Genomic DNA, 21,134 nt, shown 5'->3' on the forward strand with positions numbered 1-21,134 from the left:
TCAAAAGCAAAAATGGGGATCCTGAAAGGCATTCTATATTCTTGATGTCATTACAGTTAAACAGTTAATTACTCATTAATATTCTCATATCCATCCATTTGCTGAAATTACATTTTGGAGCACAGGAGCCAGAGCCTATTTTGGCAGCCTTGAGTGTAAGACAGGAAAGAATATTAAGTACACAAAATTGATACTTTCCATGTCAGCTTTTCACAAATCATAATGTGAGTGAGTGTGTTTATGTCCTGTGATAGGTTGGTGTCCTCTTTAGGACTGCTGGGATACGTGATGGTCTGTTGCTCCCTTGCATTGAATTATGGTGATTTGAGAATGTATGTGCTTTGTGCATGCATGCATTCATATGTGAGTGATTATGTATCCATATTTATTGTGCACAGTATACATCACTTTATTAATTCAGCTATAGTCGCAAAGTATAACTTCCACAATGGAAGTGTAGTACCATTGAAGTGGTGTCATTTTACTGAAACTAACTTAAAAAGAAATGACTTCATCAATCATGTTTTCAATATGACACTTTCATAGGAAGTGGCTTTCAAAAGGACATAAAAATAAACTTTCTAACAGACAGATAGCAGGAAGGTTGGGTAACATGCTCAGAGTGCATCTAAGCAGCAAACTGGGCTCTTCATCTTTAAAATCATCAACAAAATCACTATAAGCCTTAGCACTGCATCTTACATCAGACACTAACTGTTTTACTCATACTTTTACTTACTTTCAATATCTCCTAGAACTTCAATTGCAGCTAGAAATCTGGCTCGATGATCTGGATCCAAAATATTCAGTTCTATCAAATGATTCTCCCTTAAATCTTTTAAATCTTCTAGTGTCTGATAGCCATTCAGCAGGAGAGATGATTCATATTCCTGTGGAGATTAAAATTGATTACAAGTTGGGAAGTGATTTTTTTTTTAAATTTCATTATTTTACAGTGAATATAATTTATTATGAACTCGGTAAGTTAAAACAACACCAAATCTTGTGTGTCTTAACCTTGCGAGGGATCTTGCAATGTGCTACTTGCTGCAAAATAGCATTTGATGCTTTTATTTAAAATGTTAACTTTAGTAGACTTTCTTCCTAATGCTAATTAAACATGTAAATAGGATACTTTTATAACATTTCAGATGTGTATTTGCAGTTTCTGTATACTGTAGTTAATCAGGAATACCTTAGTATTTAGTACAGAGGGAATACAGTACAGAGTACAATCAATTGGGAATCAATTATTTTAGTTAAACTTTGAAGAATCACATCTTAAAAAATTTGTGAACATTGATAGCTGGACAGTTTATACAGTACTTATTTTATATTCTAGTTTCTTCAAAATAGTGAAGGACTGCAGAGTGAAGGCAAAGGGGCAAACAAGTGCTAAACACCTCTGGGAACTCCTTCAAGACTGTTGGAAAACCATTTCAGGTGACTACCTGTTGAAGCTCATCGAGAGAATGCCAAGAGTGTGCAAAGCAGTAATCAGAGCAAAGGGTGGCTATTTTGAAGAAACTAGAATATAAAACATGTTTTCAGTTATTTCACCTTTTTTTGTTAAGTACATAACTCCACATGTGTTCATTCATAGTTTTGATGCCTTCAGTGAGAATCTACCAATGTAAATGGTCATGAAAATAAAGAAAACACATTGAATGAGGAGGTGTGTCCAAATTTTTGGCCTGTACTAAATATATATATATATATACTGCATATATTGTGGACTACTGAGGCACATACAGCCACCCTAACCCAACACAGACAGAAACAGAGCCACACGTTCAACACAGCACACATTTATTTTCAGCAGGGAAAATGCTTCTTCCTCGCTGCCCAAAGTACAGCAGTTTAAAGTACAGTTAACACTGTTCTTTTCTTTTCTTTCCGAGCCTCCACTCCTACTCCAGTATGCTTTGTCCTTCCAGACTCTGACTCTCTGTATGGAGTGAGGCTGCTTCATTTAAGCTGGTCTGGGTGAAAGCCCAAAGTAGGACTCTGCAGCTCTCCCCTGGAAGCCCCCAAGGAGCTGAACTCCAACTCCAAGCATACCCTGCGGGAATCCATGGTGCCACAGCCACTCTGGAGAGATTCCCTCTAATGTCCCAGGGGAGGTAGTGCCTTGCAGATGCCTTCTCTCCTTGTCCTTCCATCTAGCTGGCATCCCAGCCGGGTAATATATATATATATTATATCTCCTAGAACTCTATATATAAGAGGGACCATTCAGGAAATAAAGATTGGTTCATAAACATATAAATCCGTTCAAATATATATACAGTATACTGGTTTAAGTGTACACATTGGTTTGGATAAATCCATTCAGATATATACATTGGTTTATATATTTACATTGTGGTGTGTGGCTGGGGGTGGTACCCAGCCGGGACGCCCAGGAGGACTGGAGAAGGGCTTACGCCTCCTCCAGACCATGAGGGGGCAACTGCCCTGGTGGCTTTGGGGACCACGGGAACTGAGCTTGGAAGCTCAACCCTATAGGGGCCTGTGGTCACCGCCAGGGGACAACCCAATGCCTGAAGAGCCCTGGTCCTCAGCACGTCCGCCACACTCGGAAGTGCTGGGGGAGTGCCAACTGAAGATTATTGGGAGGCACCTGGAGCACATCCAGGTGTGTATAAAGGGGGCAGCCTCCCTCCATTCGAGGGCTGGAGTTGGGAGTGCAGAGGACGAAGTCTTGGTGGAGAGGAGTGGAGGCGGACCTGAGAAGAAGGCATTGGAGAAAGGCCTGGACTTTGGGGGAGGTTTGGGGTTATGTGGCACATTTGTATATATTAGATGTAAATAAATGTGTGTTGGGTGATTAAACCATGTCTACCTGTCTGTGTCTGGGCCAGTGTCCACAATGTCATCCCAGATGGGTCTCTCTGCCTGTTTCAAGGCGGGGACCCGTCAACTTAAATAATTTTGTGGACGGCCCGGTGCAGCAGGTGTGCCCACACATGCGCCACGGAAGTGGCATGCACACAACCCCGCGTGAGAGACTCGCCCCACGGACCACCACCAGACCGCAGGAGGACCATTCCCACCTGGTGCGAGAAGAGAACGACGAGTGTAGCCGGATTGCACTGCTGCTGAAGAAGCCCAGGACGGCATTGCGTCTAGTGAGGCCATGCCAAGGATGTTTCCTCGGACAGGCAAGATCCGGGAGGTAAGTTCCTTGCCCACTGGCAGCCGGTCCTGCAGGGCCGGGCGTGTTTTGTGTGTTGCAGGCAGGGGCTGCCCGGATCTGCGTCAGTGGCAGACGCGTGCCAATCTGCGGGGATTCGTTGGTGCGGAGGCAGCAGGGAGAGCTGCCAAGGAGTCACAGCTGCAGCTCAAAAAGCCGCGGCAGCTGCAGAGCTGCCAGGAGGCTCGTCACCGCACCAGGAAAAAAGGAAGCAAGATGGCCGCAGACCGGAAATCCCTCCCCAAGACAGGCAAAGGATTGGACGGGGTCTGTTGCATGCCCGCCAATGATTGGTTGGAGGCGGGACCAATGAACGTCCATCCTAAGCTACGGGAGGACCCGGCGAAGGAGGCTTGGTGATGCAAAGCCGGAACATAAGACTCAACAACCAGTAAGTCCACCGCCGGCTGATGTTTCATCTCTGTTTGCGGCTCATCGTGAGCTGGAGGAATGCCTTCAGCAAGACGAATCACTCCTCGAGGTTATACAAATCATCCGTGAGCTGTTGGAGAAGCTGGAGGGGAAGGCGATCGCACCTGTGAAGATGCTGCGACAGTGGGCGGAATGGCGCGGCACTGGATACTCTGGCCAGAGTGACGTGGTGACACAGGTAGGTGACACCTGTGTCGTAAAGGAAAAAGGCAGGACGTGCGAAGGGGGCCCAGTATCAGTTGGTTCTGGGAACCAAGTAGCTGTTCCTCTGACAGTGGATGCGGTGGTGGGGACCGGTCGTGGGGTGGGTGTGGAGCAAGAGGGCAGGTAAGATGCCGGGGGTCTAGGTGCCATTCTTCCACAGCCAGCGTCGGTCTCACGCCGGTCCACAGAGATGCAGACAGTGTGGGGTCTCCTTTTACCCCATAAGGAGACCCAGAACGTCCTTACATCCCAGAGTAGAAAGAGGAGGAGCTGGAGACAGAGGTCTGAAATTCCTGACAAGGGGCAGGCTGGGCCTGTGTGGCCACCTGCTGTCGAGAGCCACCCTCTGCAGGTGCAGAGGGAAGCCCCAAGCCTGGCTGGGGACCAGGTGGAACACAGAGACCAATCTTGTTGCCATGTCTGGAGGGCATGAGGACATGAAGGGAAGCGCCGGTGCTTCACATGTAATAACACTGGTCACAGATGTAGGCGTATGCTTACGGATGACGCCATGAAGTGCCGTAGTGGACGCGCCTTGCCGTCCTTGTGTTTATTTTTTCAGGAATGGAACTGTGACCCAAGACAGGCCAGCGCCCCAACTTGTCGAAGGACAGCCGTCGCGGGACAGGCCGCTTCGCCCTACGGGTTTCACCTGGGGAAGGAGCAGTGTGATAGACGGCCAGGAGCCCTGCCCCACCAGGATGCCTGGAGAAAGGAGGAACCGGGAGAGCAGCACTTCTTTTCCCTGGGTACCCGGTAGGTCCTTGATTCCTGGAGGACAGCACTTCCGGGACACCAGGAAGTGCTGACAAACCAGGGATGATTTATGCCAGGAGTGCCTCCGGGCGCAAGGGCAGCACTTCCGCCACACTATATAGGTTCAGATACATATACCTGATCAGGTAGACCGGTTTGAATGAATGTATAAATACCTATATGTATGCATGTGCATTTGTGAATGCCTTTGTGTAAAAAGAATAAAACTAGCCATTAAACTAAAAGTTAATAAAATTGTCTCAAATATCCATTGTATGCTACATTCAAAAAGTATTCTGACAAGCAATACTTTTTACTTTTATTTTATGCACTTTAGGTAAGATATTTATGTATGTAAAACCCATGGACTAAAACTGATTTTCTCCAGAGACTGAATTCTTTCATAATCTCATGCCTGGAAATAAAGAAGGACTTTAAATACTCTGGGTATTTATTAGTCCTTTCTCATGCTAACACAAGAGATTGCCTGGTTAATTACTATGTGCATCATCCGACAGTGTGAGTTTGTGTAGGTGTGTATTTGGTGGCTGTTAGTGGTCAATAGTTTAACTGTAAACAGAGCTAAACATAATTTATCTGTGAAGCAGGAATATTCTGATAATTTCTGACTGTATTCCTGCATTCAAAAGAAACCACATAGTTTCAGTTTCCACTCACTGTGTGACCTTTGGTCAATGATGAAATAGCTTTTCAAGAGATGAAAAAGGACACACAGTGGCTGCAGTTAAAGCTTTCTGACAATTTACCGGAGGGACATGGGTCAGGGTGGGGCAGAGCAGGGTGAGGATATGGAAATTTGTACGTGTTTTAAATAAATGAAAGAAAAGTGCTTTGGAATTGAATATCCCCAATCAAGACAGCAGCTGACAGGCATTTGCTTCTTGTATGAAATATGCATGTTTTCTCCTTATCCTTCCTGACTGATTCTTCCCTACTTTTGTATTTTGCTAGTGTCCTTGTCACTACTGGTAGCATGCGGCGGTACGTGCAGCTGATTCATGTTGCAGAGGTAGTCCAGCTCCTCCAGGTTGGCACGTTCATACGTGCCATTGCAAGAAGGTTTTCTATGTCTAACAGCACAGTATCAAGAGACAATCCCAGGAGACTGGCCATTACATGAGGAGAGCTGGACAGGGCCATAGAAGGACATCAACCCAGCAGCAGGACCAGTACCTGCTCCTTTGTGTGAGGAGGAACAGGAGAAGCACTGCCAGAGCCCTACATAATGTTCTCCACCTGGACACTGGTGTGCATGTTTCTGACCAAACTTTGAGCTCAGATCCTACTAGAGGATATTAAGGCCCTCATTCAGCTGCATGTTTTATATATATTGTATATATAATATGAGCTGGCCGTTCAGGAAAAAAAGATTGGTTCGAAAAAAAACACTGCTGAAAAATATTAAGGGAACACTTAAATCACACATCAGATCTCAATTAATGAATGAACTATCCATCCAACCATCCATTATCCAACCCGCTATATCCTAACTACAGGATCACGGGGGTCTGCTGGAGCCATTCCCAGCCAACACAGGGCACAAGGCAGGAAGCAAACCCTGGGTAGGGTGCCAGCCAACCGCAGGGCGTGTGCACACACACACACACACACACACACACCAAGCACACACTAGGGACAATTTAGAATCGCCAATGCGCCTAACCTGCATGTCTTTGGACTGTGGGAGGAAACCAGAGTACCCGGAGGAAACCCACGCAGACACGAATGAACTATTCAAGTGGAAGTTTTTACTAAGTGATACTGTGTAATTTGTTGAAAACAAAATGAAGTAACAACAGTCAAAAGAAACCAAAATGAACCATCCATTATGGGCTGGATTCAACATCACACCAAAAATCAAAGTCAAAAATCGAATTTACAGGCTGATCCAACTTGTATGAATTTCATCATGGCAACTCATAATGTGATAAAGTAGTGTGTATGGCCCCCACGTTGACTGTATGCACTCCTGACAATGTCTGGCATGCTTCTGATGAGACAGTGGATGGTGACCTGGGGATCTCCACCCAGACCTGGATCAAGGCATCAGTCTTGGTCCCAGAGGTTCTTAATTGGATTCAGGTCAAGGGAACATGCGGGCCAGTTAATGGCATCAACGCTTTCATCATCCAGGAACTGCCTAAACACTCTGGCCACGTGAGGCTAGGCATTGTCCTGCACCAGGAGGAACCCAGGGCCCACTGCACCAGTGCAAAGTCTGACAATGGCTCTGACGATTTCATTGTGTTGCCTAGCACATGGAGGTCTGTGTGACCATCCAAAGATATGCCTCTCCAGACCATCACTAACCCACTGCAAACCAATCATACTGGATGATGTTGCAGGCTGCAAAATGTTCACCATGGTGTCTCCAGACTCTTTCACGTCTGTCACATGCGTTCATTTTGAAACTGCTCTCATCTTTGAAGAGAACAGGGTGCCAATAGCGGAGCAATTTTGGTATTTTCTGGTGAATGCAAATCAAGGTGCACGGTGATGGACTTTGAGCACAGGTCCTACTAGAGGATATTAAGGCCCTCATTCCTCCCTCATATTGAGTCTGTTTCTGACAGTTTGGTCAAATCCATTCATTTTCTTTTATGAACTCACTTTTCCATTAAATAAAAGAATCACAGCCTACTCTAATAAAAACATACACAGTTCTGGAACTAAGTATGAATTAGTTGTTAGCACACTGTGCTAATTTACAATTTTCAAATGTATCTTTGATATATGGGAAGAAACTAGAGCAGTCTAACAAAGCTTATATATACATGGACATAACCTTCATATTTCATATGGACAATAATTATTCTACATCACAAAGACAATGCAATTCTTTTTTCACACTTGACCTAAGTAAAGCAAACCTATAATACCTAACTGAACTGAGGTCTGTAGGGCCAAAGAAGTGTCCCAAAAGAGATGAGTCAAAAGAAGATGAACACTGGTGTGACATGAGGTAAATTTGTAACAGGAAGTAGCATTTATTCTTCATGCAGATGATGTAAACTCTGAGCGTTAGCTTCTGGAGTTACTTTACTGGTGAAACATTCAGCAGCCGCTGTATTTATAAGATGCAACAGAAATTCATACCTTTTGTACAAAAAATTACTTGTATGGAGACAAGATATACACAGGAGAAAATATCAAATCTAATGCAGTAAATATTGCAAAGAAATCAAAACAATACATTCAGAAGATACTCGTTGTTACACTGGCAGCAGGCTCATCTACAGCATCTGTCCAACAACCAGTAGATTTACATTTACTATACTATTGAAAACATTGGTGAAAGGGGGCCCATTTTCAGAATACACTGGCTTTCCATTAGGTTTCTAAGGATATCTTGAGTACCAATGACATGAGACAGTAACACTTTCTCATTAAACATGTATTCATTGAGGTAGGTTAGCTCAGCTTTAGAGACCTAGAAAGTGTATGTATGGCAATATTGGTGAAGTTGGATACCCTGTTGAATTTATCTAAGAAATCAAAGATGCCAGAACATGTCTTGTGCTTGCTGTGTATTCCTCTGTTTGAAGTAATTCCTTAAGGTAATCAATTGCTGAGAGTGTTCAAAGCAAGTTCAGATGGCTTTTTAGCACTGCTCCAGATGTTGAAAAATGTGGATTAAAATGGATTAAAAGAGCAGTATAACAAATACTGATGTAAATGTATTAATGCAATATTCCAGACCCAGAAGATTTAACTTTGTGCATGTTCTCAATTTGGTGGAACTCGAAAGATAGTGTTATAAGAGTATAAGGTCTTCGGCAGATGCAGGGCATATTTCAAGGTTTACCTGACTTATGGTTTTGGATCATGTCTCACCAGCTCAACTGCAGTACAATGTATACAATTAGGACAGAGTCTTGATGAACTAGTTCTCCTCAGTAAGAACAATGAAAAGTTGGTCATTACAATCTGAGAAGAGAAGGACTGTTTGCTTATTTTGTGAAAGGTTGGTAAAGCTTAAAACCTAACACTTAATTTATCATGAGCATCCAATCATGTATTCATTTTCTGACCCTGCTTTTTATAAAAGCACAGGAAAAGTTTAAAGTTAAATAAATATAAAAGTGAAATTGAGACACCCAAATGTTTTTTGCATGACTTGTCCTAAAAGCTTTTCATATCAAGTCCCTTTACTGAATATATTTACTATCATTTTATTATATTATCATCTTACTGTATTCGCTTACCTGCGGTGGGCTGGTGCCCAGCCCGGGGTTTGTTTCCTGACTTGCGCCCTGTGCTAGCTGGGATTGGCTCCAGAAGACCCCTGTGACCCTGTAGTTAGGATATATAGCGGGTTCGATAGTGGATGGATGGATGGATGTATTCGCTTACTTATACTTTAGTAGGGGGTTCGCCCCCTGCTCACTTTATTCGCCAACCCCCCCGGTCTACACTACGCTGCAGCCACTTCGTGTCTCTGCCACTCCCCCTCTTAGACAGTAATACAATGAGAAACAAATACACTTTTTTTTACCTCCTCTTTGTTCGATCAGCTGTTGGCTTACTGCTGCTGCTGCCATGCCTCATGGTCTGCATTATGTACGGTGCTTTGAACATTTAAAAGCCTGTACAGCAGCTGTCCTACTCTTTGTCTTTTATTTCTGGCCCCTGGTGTGGTTAAACCTCTTGGCACAAAGTCTTGTCTCGCATTTTTCAGTTTATAATTTAAAAACATAATAAGAATCTGAAAATCTAACATCATCACATTAAAGTTTGATAAATTCTGAAAAGAATGATGCCAAACATATATACAGTGCATCCGGAAAGTACACACAACACCCCATAATGACAATGTGAAAAAAGTTTACTTGAGGTTTTTGTAAATTTATTAAAAATAAAAAAACTGAGAAATCACATGTACATAAGTATTTACAGCCTTTGCCATGAAGCTCAAAATTGAGCTCAGGTGCATCCTGTTTCCCCTGATAATCCTTGAGATGTTTCTGCAGCTTAATTGGAGTCCACCTGTGGTAAACTCAGTTGATTGGACATGATTTGGAAAGGCACACCCCTGTCTATATGAGGTCCCACAGTTGACAGTTCATGTCAGAGCACAAACCAAGCATGAAGTCAAAGGAATTGTCTGTAGACCTCTAAGACAGGATTGTCTCAAGGCACAAATCTGGGGAAGGTTACAGAAAAATTTCTGCTGCTTTGAAGGTCCCAGTGAGCACAGGGGCCTCCATCATCCGTGAGTGGAAGAAGTTCGAAACCACCAGGACTCTTCCTAGAGCTGGCCGGCCATCTAAACTGAGCAATCGGGGGAGAAGGGCCTTAGTCAGGGAGGTGACCAAGAACCCGATAGTCACTCTGTCAGAGCTCCAGAGGTCCTCTGTGGAGAGAGGAGATCCTTTCAGAAGGACAACCATCTCTGCAGCAATCCACCAATCAGGCCTGTATGGTAGAGTGGCCAGACGGATGCCACTCCTTAGTAAAAGGCACATGGCAGTCCGCCTGAAGTTTGCCAATAAGCACCTGAAGGACTCTCAGACCATGAGAAATAAAATTCTCTGGTCTGATGAGACAAAGATTAAACTCTTTGGTGTGAATGCCAGGTGTCACGTTTGGAGGAAACCAGGCACCACTCATCACCACACCAATACCATCCTTACAGTGAAGCTTGGTGGTGGCAGCATCATGCTGTGGGAATGTTTTTCAGCGTCAGGAACTGGGAGACTAGTCGGGATAAAGGGAAAGATGACTGCAGCAATGTACAGAGACATCCTGGATGAAAACCTGCTCCAGAGCGCTCTTGACCTCAGACTGGGCTGACAGTTCATCTTTCAGCAAGACAACGACCCTAAGCACACAGCCAAGATATCAAAGGAGTGGCTTCAGGACAACTCTGTGAATGTCCTTGAGTGGCCCAGCCAGAGCCCAGACTTGAATCCGATTGAACATCTCTGGAGAGATCTTAAAATGGCTGTGCACCGATGCTTCCTATCCAACCTGATGGAGCTTGAGAGGTACTGCAAAGAGGAATGGGCTAAACTGGCCAAGGATAGGTGTGCCAAGCTTGTGGCATCATATTCAAAAAGACTTGAGGCTGTAATTGCTGCCAAAGGTGCATCGACAAAGTACTGAGCAAAGGCTGTTAATACTTATGTACATGTGATTTCTCAGTTTTTTTATTTTTAATAAATTTGCAAAAACCTCAAGTAAACTTTTTTCACGCTATCATTATGGGGTGTTGTGTGTAGAATTCTGTGGAAAAAAATGAATTTAATCCATTTTGGAATAAGGCTGTAACATAACAAAATGTGGAAAAAGTGATGCGCTGTGAATATTTTCCCGGATGCACTGCATATATAGAGTAAATAATACATACTACTGAACCTGTGACTGAACAATGTTAGTGCAGAGTTTGTAATTTTCTGCCACATTTTTGCAAGTTTTCCTTCCACATAACCCAAGAAATACATATAACAGTAGGTTAACCAGTGGTTCAAAATTGGCCTGTGTTTGTGAGTCTTGGTGGGGATAAATGTTCCTTGTGATGCACTGATGTCCTGCCCAGAGTTTGTTCCTGCTTTGTGCCCACTGATGCCATAATAGGCTCTGGTCTTCACATCACTGAATTGTACTAATCAGGGTTGAAAGTGTTATGTTTTATATTACTGACTTTGAATAGTACATCCTACATTTTTGAGTAAAAGTAGTATATGTTGTGCTTAATGATTTTAAAACTTTGCCTTTACCATAGAGCATGCTGTAATAAAAAACTTCTGAAACTGAATGTTTAAGGCAATTTTTGAAGAATTTTGAAGAACTAACTGAAGATAACATTCTCATTACAGTCTGGACTAGCTGTAGGCTTGCAGATTATGTACAGTCCAACCATACAAAACATTTTTGGAGACTAATCAATCATAATAATATTTATGACACTGAATAATTTATTGATACCTTTATATTTTAGAAATTACAATGCTGTACCGATTTGCTGTAAATTACACCTCTATAACCATAATTTAAACACCCTATCTGTAGAATGATAGAGAGATGCATCCGGAGGATGTTGACAGACTGCACATCTGTGTAACCAATAAAAGGCATACGGCGTCATGACACCTGACCAACAGACCACAGTTTCCACTTGAACAAGATGTTTCAGCTGTTGTGGAAAAGCTGCTTCTAAGCAAAACAGTACCTACCTTTTTTCTGTGATGTAACTGTAGGATAGCAGTTGGCGTTAAAATGCCCACTTTATAATCATATGTAATGTTTTTCCTATTTCTCTTGTCTCTGCAAAAATTTTATTTTACACCGTCGATGAAAGAGCACAGAGCAAAGTACAATAAATCCAAAAGGTAACTGGATGTCAAAAATGAGTGAGGGGTGTTTAGGCAAGGTTAGCTTAATAGCTACACAACCAAGTGATTTAACTAATCTGTCATAAACGGTGTGTTGCAGGAAATGAGCAAATGTGCCACAGTATTACACTAAATACTAATTATTTTACGATAATTTAATCTAAGAAATATAAATATGTAAGAGCACAAGGTATAATAAAGCATTTGTTTGCACAGTCTAATACTTTTACATTGAACAGTGTCCAAATAGTACCCTTGAGTAATCACAGTGTAATTAAAATATTCTGTATTACATATCAGAGGGTAAGGTCGTAAATACCCCACATTTACTTGTTTACATTTTGCATGTCGAAGTTGTGTACACTATATGGCAAAATATATGTGGACACCCCTGAAATTATTGGGCTCAGATGATTCAGCCATGCCCATTGTTAGCAGGTGCAAAAAAATCAATCACATAGCCATACAGTCTACATTGACAAACATTGGCAGTGCAATGGTTCATACTGAAGAGCGCAGTGACTTTAAAATGCAGCACTTTCATAGGATGCCACCTTCACCACAAGTTACTAGTTTACATTTCGGCTTGGTTAGATGTGCCAAATTGTGAAGTGCAAGAATCAAGCAACAACAACAGTTCAGGATCAAAGTGGTAGACCCCGCAAACTCAAAGAGTAAGGCCACCAACTGCTGAAGTGCACAGCATGTAAAAATTACCTATCTTCTGTTGAATCACTCACAACAGACTCCTAAATTACCTGTGGAAACAACATCAGCACAAAAACTGTGCATTGGTAGCATCATGATATGGTTTCCATGGACAAGGAGCTACACACAAGCCTAAAATTACTATGTGCAATGTCAAGAGTCAACTGGAGTGTAAAGCAGGCTGCCATTGGGCTCTAGAACAGTGGAAACATGTTCGACAGAGTGACAAATCATGCTTCAGTACTTGGTGGGCATATGGATGAATCTGGGCTTGGCAGATCCAAGGAGAATGCTACATTCCAGACTACACAGTGCCTTCTGTAAAGTTGGGTGGAGGTGGCCTAATGATATGGAGCTGTTTTTTAGGGTTTGGGCTAGGTACATTGATTCCAATGAAGGGAACTATTAATGTTACAGTATACAAAGGCATTTTAGACAACTGTGCACTTCCAACATTGTGGCAACAGTTTGGGGATGGCCCTTTTATGTTACATCACGACTGTGCCTCTGTACACAAAGCCACGTCCATAAACACATGCCTAGGCAAGTTTGGTATGGAGGCCTGCACAAAGCCAATATACGGTACATACACCATTATCATAGTTAAGATTAATCAGAGATCTTTTACCAGATGTATCTATGTTGAAAAATTTGATGCTTGATGAAAAATTGAATGCAGACGCATCTGTAAATTTCTATTATTTGCTAAACTTCTCCTCATGAGGAAGTATACCTATTATGGGTTACGGCATTTATTGCAAAATCAATGACATATATTTTAAGTCAATTTTTCCTATTAAAATTGGTTTTAAAGACATGGACATTATATCTTAGACAATTTCACCTTATGATATATGTTTATGAACACATCTTCTAATTTATGATTAAAACGTGGACTTAGAGTGGTTTCTAATAATAACCTTTAATTTTATATTTAAGTCTGTACTTAAATCCTCTAATATTTATTATTTAAACCGAATAACATTTAATCATATATGATTTTATAAACTGGAATTTAATACCCTGGTTAGCTATATTTTACTGTAAGGAACTGTAATAATGAGGAGAGTATGGACTATTTGATTAATTCTTGAACTAGCTGTAAAAATTGACAACTATGAAAGCCAAAAGTATTATAACGCTGGTTTAGTGTCTAATATGGATTCTTTTGTTCTTTATGGAGCTATCCTAGATGGCTCACTGTCCTTAAAAGGATGGATCACCATTGCTGCATAAGATGTCATTTTGTTTTTGACATTGCAGGCTTTTTATTAGACACACCTGCTGCTGGCTTTGAAGCTGTTCTTTTACGTAATGAAATGCCAGCTCATACTACAGGTGACTAATCCCTGGCTAATGCAACTTCTCAGTGCCATCATAGTATATCAACATGTAAGTCTAGCATTATTTAAGTACAAGTTTTCTCAATCAGGACATGTATTATTCTGCCTGGTGTCTATGAGCTGGGCCACTATATTTATTCTTTTTGCAGATTATTGCAAGATTCATACTGACTTCACAAAGCACATCTATTTCTGGTTGACTGGTGTTTCTGGTTTACGCTATTTTGAAATGACTGACCCACCCATAATGATGCTATTACTCATTATTTTGTACTTCTCTGTTAACAAAACCATTTATTTAATGAGTTACTTACTTATCAGTAGATTTCCAGTAAAGGACTGCAGCCACACACTCCTTATAAATATAACGGTATCTAAACATTTATTGCAATTCTCAGAGCATGAGACCTTAGCTAAAACATCAATATAAATCACATATCTAATACCTACAAAATATCTTATGAAACTGGCTTGAAGGAAAAGCAGCTACTCTCATTGCAGCTGCATGGACCAAGAACACTGAAAAATTATATGAAAGTCCCCCCAGTACCTGTGGAATATCTTTATATATATAAAATCCAACGCCTGTCTGTCTGTCCACTTTTCACAAGAGAACTACTTAACGGATTTAGATTGTTTTTTATCTATAATTTGCTTGGACATTCTGGTTGATTTTGCGAATTCTGTCATCGAGCTAAGGATCATAGTTCACTTGCAGGATCAATATATTCATGCTAATATAAATAGAAAGAGGCTGCAGGCCGAGGGGAGGGGGAAGCGTGACGTCAGATGTGGGGAGTCAGTCTACCTCTATGCTTTTGAGAGTAACTTGCCTCCACTTAGCTAGCGATACCTTTTTGCTATTGATTTTTAACGTTTGTCCTGTTTCACTACTCACACGGACAGAGCCGCAAGGTACGGCTAGTATAGTATAATTAACACTATTAATACAGCATTATTAACAGATCTATTCTAGACCAGGGGTTTCCAGCCTTTTTTCTTGGTATACCATCTCTAGAAGTTGAAATGTTTCAAAGTCTTAAATTGTTTAATGCTGAACTCTTACTGGGAAAAGCTAAACGTGATGTTTATGTACTGAAAAATCATCCATATATTGTATTTGGGGGGTTAGAAAGGTACTACATCTACTTTTTTAGTGTGTATATGTCTTTTAATTTTTTCTCATGCACATTTATTACTTCACCATGAAATGCTGGTTGGAGCTGTGGCCAGAAGAAAAGCTGACCTGGATAGCTTTGAATTTTCCCACTTTGACAAAGCAAGAGGGAAAGAGTGTCGTGACCTGATCCAGAGGGAGGCAAGAACAGCTATCAAGGAAGAAAAGACCAGAACTCAAACAGCCAGGGGTCTGGACAAGATGGGAGTATAGGAGCAACAGTCTTCTGTGATAAATTCTACAATCAAATTGAATCATTTTATGCTTGAAGGTCTTAACATGAAGGTCTTGTTTTATTTTAAGCAAACTAATTCATTTGAAACTTATTTTCAAGTAAAATAACTTTTAAAAATATTTTACTGAGGCATATATAGATTGAAATGTGGTAAATACAGAGGGATATTTTCTTTAAATGTCATCAAATTTACCTGTAATTCTAAACGCTTCAGTAGTTCCTGTAGAGTTTTTGGTCTTGGCCTTTTACTTCTCCTGTGTGGTCTCAGTTTTCTGGGTTCAAAATGCTCTTCTGCGAGAACATCCACATAAATAAATTTGAAACACCCAACTTTGTTGTGAAGCATGCCAGTCCATGTTCCCATTGGAGGTTTACTGATTATTTCAATGATATCACCTTTCTGCAAATAAAGGAAGATACTGTATATTATCTTGAAAAACTTTAAATGGGAAATACAACAAGTGCTGTTGATGAAGAAAGTAATATAGAAGTATATATATAAACTGCTCAAAAAAATTAAAGGAACACTTTGAAAACACATCAGATCTCAATGGGAAAAAGAAATCCTCCTGGATATCTATACTGATATAGACTGGGTAATGTGTTAGGAACGAAAGGATGCCACATGGTTTGATGGAAATGAAAATGATCAACCTACAGAGCCCTGAATTCAAAGACGCCCCAAAAATCAGAGTGACAAAATTATGTGGCAGGCTAGTCCATTTTGCCAAAATTTAATTGCAGCAACTCAAAATTGTACGCAGCACTTTGTATGGCCCCTGTGTTCTTGTATACATGCCTGACAACATCGGTGCATGCTTCTAATGAGATGACAGATGGTGTTGTGGGGGATCTCCTCCCAGATCTGGACCAGGGCATCACTGAGCTCCTGGACAGTCTGAGGTGCAACCTGCTGGCATTGGATGGACCAAAACATAATGTCCCAGAGGTGTTCTATTGGATTTAGGTCAGGAAAGTGTGGTGGCCAGTCAATGGTATCAATTCCTTCATCCTCCAGGAACTGCCTGCATACTCTCACCACATGAGGCCAGGAATTGTCGTGCACCAGGAGCCACTGTACCAGCATAGGGTCTGACAATGGGTCCAAGGATTTCATCCTGATACCTAATGGCAGCCAAGGTGCCTTTGTCAAGCCTGTAGCGGTCTGTGTGACCCTCCATGGATATGCCTCCCCAGACAATCATTAACCCACCACCAAACTGCTCATGCTGAATGATGTTACAGGCAGCATAATGTTCTCCATGGCTTCTCCAGACCCTTTCACTTCTGTCACGTGCTCAGGGTGAACCTGCTCTCATCTGTAAAAGCACAGGGCACCAGTGGTGCATCTGCCAATTCTGGTATTCTATGGCGAATGCCAATCGAGCTGCATGCTGCTGGGCAGTGAGCTCAGGGCCCATTAGAGGACATGGGGCCCTTGGGTCACCCTCATGAAGTCTTTCTGGTTGTTTGGTCAGAAACATTCACACCAGTGGCCTGCTGGTGGTCATTTTGTAGGGCTCTGGCAGTGCTCATCCTGTTCCTCCTTGCCCAAAGGAGCAGATACTGGTCCTGCTGATGGGTTATGGACCTTCTATGGCCCTCTCCAGCTCTCCTAGAGTAACTGCTTGTCTCCTAGAATCTCCTCCATGCCCTTGAGACTGTGCAGGGAGACACAGCAAACCTTCTGGCAATGACACGTATTGATGTGCCATCCTGGAGAAGTTGGACTACCTGTGCAACCTCTGTAGGGTCCAGGTATCGCCTCATGCTACCAGTAGTGACACTGACTGTAGCCAAATGCAAAACTAGTGAAGAAACAGTCAGAAAAGATGAGGAGGGAAAAATGTCAGTGGCCTCCACCTGGTAAACCATTCCTGTTTTGGGGGTCATCTCATTGTTGCCTCTCTAGTTAATTTCATTAACACCACAGCAGCTGAAACTGATTAACAACCCCCTCTGCTACTTAACTGACCAGATTAATATCCCATAAGTTTCATTGACTTTATGCTATACTCTGATTAAAAAGTGTTCCTTTAATTCTTTTGAGCAGTATATTTAATGTTCAAGGTATGACTGTCAAACACTGAGAAATTAGTCACTTAGGCAGAACAAGGCCTTGGTCCTGTTCCCACTCATTTACATATCCACAAGGGTTAATTTTGGGTTCACCAATCAATTGAATCAGCATGTCTTTGAAATAAGGGAGAAAAATTGGATTACATGAAAAAAAAAACATTCAGATATTCTGGAGAATGTGAAAACTCCACACAGACATTAGAAGTCAGACTTAAACCCAGGATGAAGGATTAGTTAAGGAGGCAGATATAGTCATTGTGTCGTATTAGGACTAGTGATTATATTAATTTGGTAAATTTGTTTACTTAAGGCTACCTAAAAATAGCATATGTTGGATTTTTTTTCAATAACATGTATTTTTTTTTACCATCGAAGGTCATGCTGATGAAGGGAATTGCTCAGGGCGACACATGAATAGAAGATATGAACTGAAGAAGCAGTTTCATGAATTAGGGCATAAGTTCAAGTTGGATGTCGTTGTCACATGTGCAGCATATAACATGAAAATATAAACTATTACTATTCAAACTTGGGCCTTAGCTGGAAACCTCTGGATTCTTTTTTTTTCCCAAATGGCACTTTACAAGGGAAATTGAGAGATAAAGGCAAGCATCTAAGATTCCAAACCTGACCAGAGTCACTAGGCCGCATTTCTATAGAAATGTGACAGATATCTATCAGTAAAATAAATCAGATAACAACATGTAATGCTTTTTTTCCCATTTTCACAATATAATATTTTTCCCAAAGATCAGCCCAGTATTAGGTGGCCCACCTTCATACCTTAAGTTTGAGAGAATCTGTGTCATATGGACTGGGAATGAAGTCGGTATGAACTTTGGCTCTTCCACAGAAAGGACCAGAATACGAAACATCTTCATCCAGCCTAAGACTGTCCCTGTTACTTGACCCATCAGAACCACTGGTAACACCACCTAGATACAAAAATAGATTAGATAGACTTTATTAATTCATCCATCCATCCATCATCCAACCCACTATATCCTAACTACAGGGTCACAGGGGTCTGCTGGAGCTAATCCCAGCTAACACAGGGCACAAGGCAGGAAACAAACCCAGGGCAGGGCGCCAGCCCGCTGCAGGACTTTATTAATCCCAAGGGGAAATTTACAATGTGAATGAACCAAAAAAAACTATGAAAAGTGAAGTAGTAAGTAAAATAAAGTAGCAAACATTAAATATGTAGCAAATATTACTTCATTAACAACAGTAGCTGCAGTGTATTCCTTATAGCTAATTATATTGTACATCAGCATAGACACCCAGAAAAAAAAGAAATCAGCCAACTACCTCTTTTTGGATGGGTATTGTCTTTTATTAAACCATATACTGTTTACCCTTGCATTTGTCCATTCTGACTTTTTCCTTGCTCTACTTCTTTGTACTTTTTCACATATGTCAATTACATTATTTTGACTTTTCTTAAAATGTTGTGGCAGATGCCGGCCAGCAGCATTACTTAGCCAGGATTCCTCCAAGGTGGAAAGACAGCTGGAGAGGACTTCCAGGGGACACTCATTTCCTTGAAATGTTGGCAGCCCCCTTGGTTTGCGACGCTGTCTCTAAATTCCTACAGGTCTGTGTGGGAATTACTATTTGCCAGCACAGCTCTTTTGGGATCTGTGGATGCCGCAAGGGGGAGCTGTGGGAACTGCAGGAGCTGCAGAGCCCTACTTTGCACCTCAGCCAAACCTGAGAGCAATTCCAGACCACCTTAATGAACCACCTGGAGTGCTCCTGGGTGTGGTGAAAAAAGGAGCCAGAGTTGGAGGATAACGCTGATGAGGCTCGCCTATGAAGGAGAAAAGGCTCAGAAGGAAAGGGATGGAATTTCACTGTATTAATGACTTGCTGGTACCAGTCCTTGGAGACTGCTTTGGATCTGCCTGGCTTTCTATAAATAAAGGCTTTTGTTGGACTAGCTGGTGTACTTGCCTATTTGTGTCAGACTGGGGTGACAGTTGTGCCCTGGGTCATCACAATGTGTTCTTCTGAAAATTGTTTTTTGATTGCAAATCCCTTCTTTTTCTGTGCAAACACCCCAACATATTCTGAAACACTCCAGTCTTGTACATTGGCTGTTATGGGTTGTGACAGGATGAACTCTACATATTCATCAACAATTAAGCATCACTTAAGCAACTTATTTTAGTTGAAGAAGTATATCTTGCACATATAATTGGAAGAAAACCAAAGAACACATACACAAAGCAAATAAACACCTTTCTGGTCTAAGTCTAGTTTAACTCTTTGTGTTTCTGTGTTCTTTAGTAATACATATGACACTCTACACTGCCAGCTAGAGGGTGTAGGATTCAAGGAGTGTGGAGTCTTACTGGGCCAACCCCGGCCCAGAAAACAATTCCCAGGCTGAAACTGAAGTATTTCAGAGCTGGGGCTTTAAAGGCCAGACAAGCTTGGAGTCTGGAGAGGAGTGAGAGGCAAAGGCTTGTCTGGCAGGAAGATGAGAGGTTGGCTCTTGGAGTGGAACAGCTGCCACATGAGTTAGCCAGAGATCACTGGTATCATGGGGCTTAGGTTTTATTGTTTTGTTTCTGCTTTATGTTCTGTTACTCTTTCCCTTACACATAGCTATGTATATTTATTAGTGTTGTTAAATAAATTACCCTATTTCATTACACTTCAGCCTCTCCAATGTTATTCTGGGTTCAGTTTGCTCTGTACCTGCTCCCCAAAAGTCAGCTTTTTGGTCATTTTTATTCAAAACTGTAATAATTCTGGAGCTTATTACTTGTGAGACTAATGAAGTGAATATTACTTCGTAATGGCGAAGCAATAATTTACTGTTTGATTACTTATGATTGAATTAAGATAAGCCAATATAGTTTTAAAATAGCAACAATTTTGTTAAGGCCAGAACGAGTTGCTCATTGTACTATAGTGTAGATCACACCTAAAATAGCCTGCTTTATGAAGAACTGCACAGTTATAAAAATAGTGCAAATATTACAAACTGGTTGTGTTAAATTAAGAATAAATTGAGCCACTATTTTAATTTTTTCCTTGAGGCAGATTATTGTCATTTTTTTAGATGACAATAGTTTAGTTGAGGAAAATACTCAACAGAACTCTTGCCATGCTCAAAGCAAGGTTATTATCAAAACACTTTAACATTTTTAAAGGTTAGTGCTAGAACCCATTTGTCAGGAGCAAGCTTGTGGAATTTACAAAGTTAAATATGTGTCAGCAAAGCAGGTTTTGGAAGGAATCTGCAATCTTTATGGAAGGACTTACTAAAATCAGAAATAATAAAAACTAGTATTTAAACAAATCAGGACCAACAACACTCCAGGTGTAGCTCTTGAGAAGCAGCAGACAAACTGACAGACAAAAAAGAATGAGAAGTCAGCTTATAAGGCGAAGTAGCTAAATATATTTGAAAGCTGTGGCAGCTGCCCATTGGCTATGAACTAACAGGCAATGCAGATAAGCCCAGATGAAAGAACTGCAATGCAGAAACCAAGGACAGGTACTAGCAGCTTTACCAACACAATGCATAGCAGCTACCAAAAGTATAAGGTCCAGAAGACTGATATGAATACAAAATTATTGCAGCCTGGTCACATGCTATCACATGAAAATAAATTTTCTATAGCTGAGTGCTCAT

General features: G+C 41.4%; 1 protein-coding gene across 1 annotated transcript in view; it reads right to left on the reverse strand.

Annotated features, from left to right (window-relative positions):
• LOC120523327 (SAM domain-containing protein SAMSN-1-like) overlaps positions 1-21,134 on the reverse strand; it is a 62,460-nt gene that overhangs the window by 7,503 nt on the left and 33,823 nt on the right. Inside the window, exons 5-7 of the mRNA XM_039744544.1 lie at positions 18,269-18,420; positions 15,600-15,806; positions 740-890 (exon numbers count right to left, since the gene is read on the reverse strand). Of these exons, the coding sequence (XP_039600478.1) occupies positions 740-890; positions 15,600-15,806; positions 18,269-18,420 (510 nt within the window). The remainder of the gene's footprint in view (positions 1-739; positions 891-15,599; positions 15,807-18,268; positions 18,421-21,134) is intronic.

Source organism: Polypterus senegalus, chromosome 2 (genome assembly GCF_016835505.1).
Source record: "Polypterus senegalus isolate Bchr_013 chromosome 2, ASM1683550v1, whole genome shotgun sequence".
NCBI classification, from domain to species: domain Eukaryota; kingdom Metazoa; phylum Chordata; class Cladistia; order Polypteriformes; family Polypteridae; genus Polypterus; species Polypterus senegalus.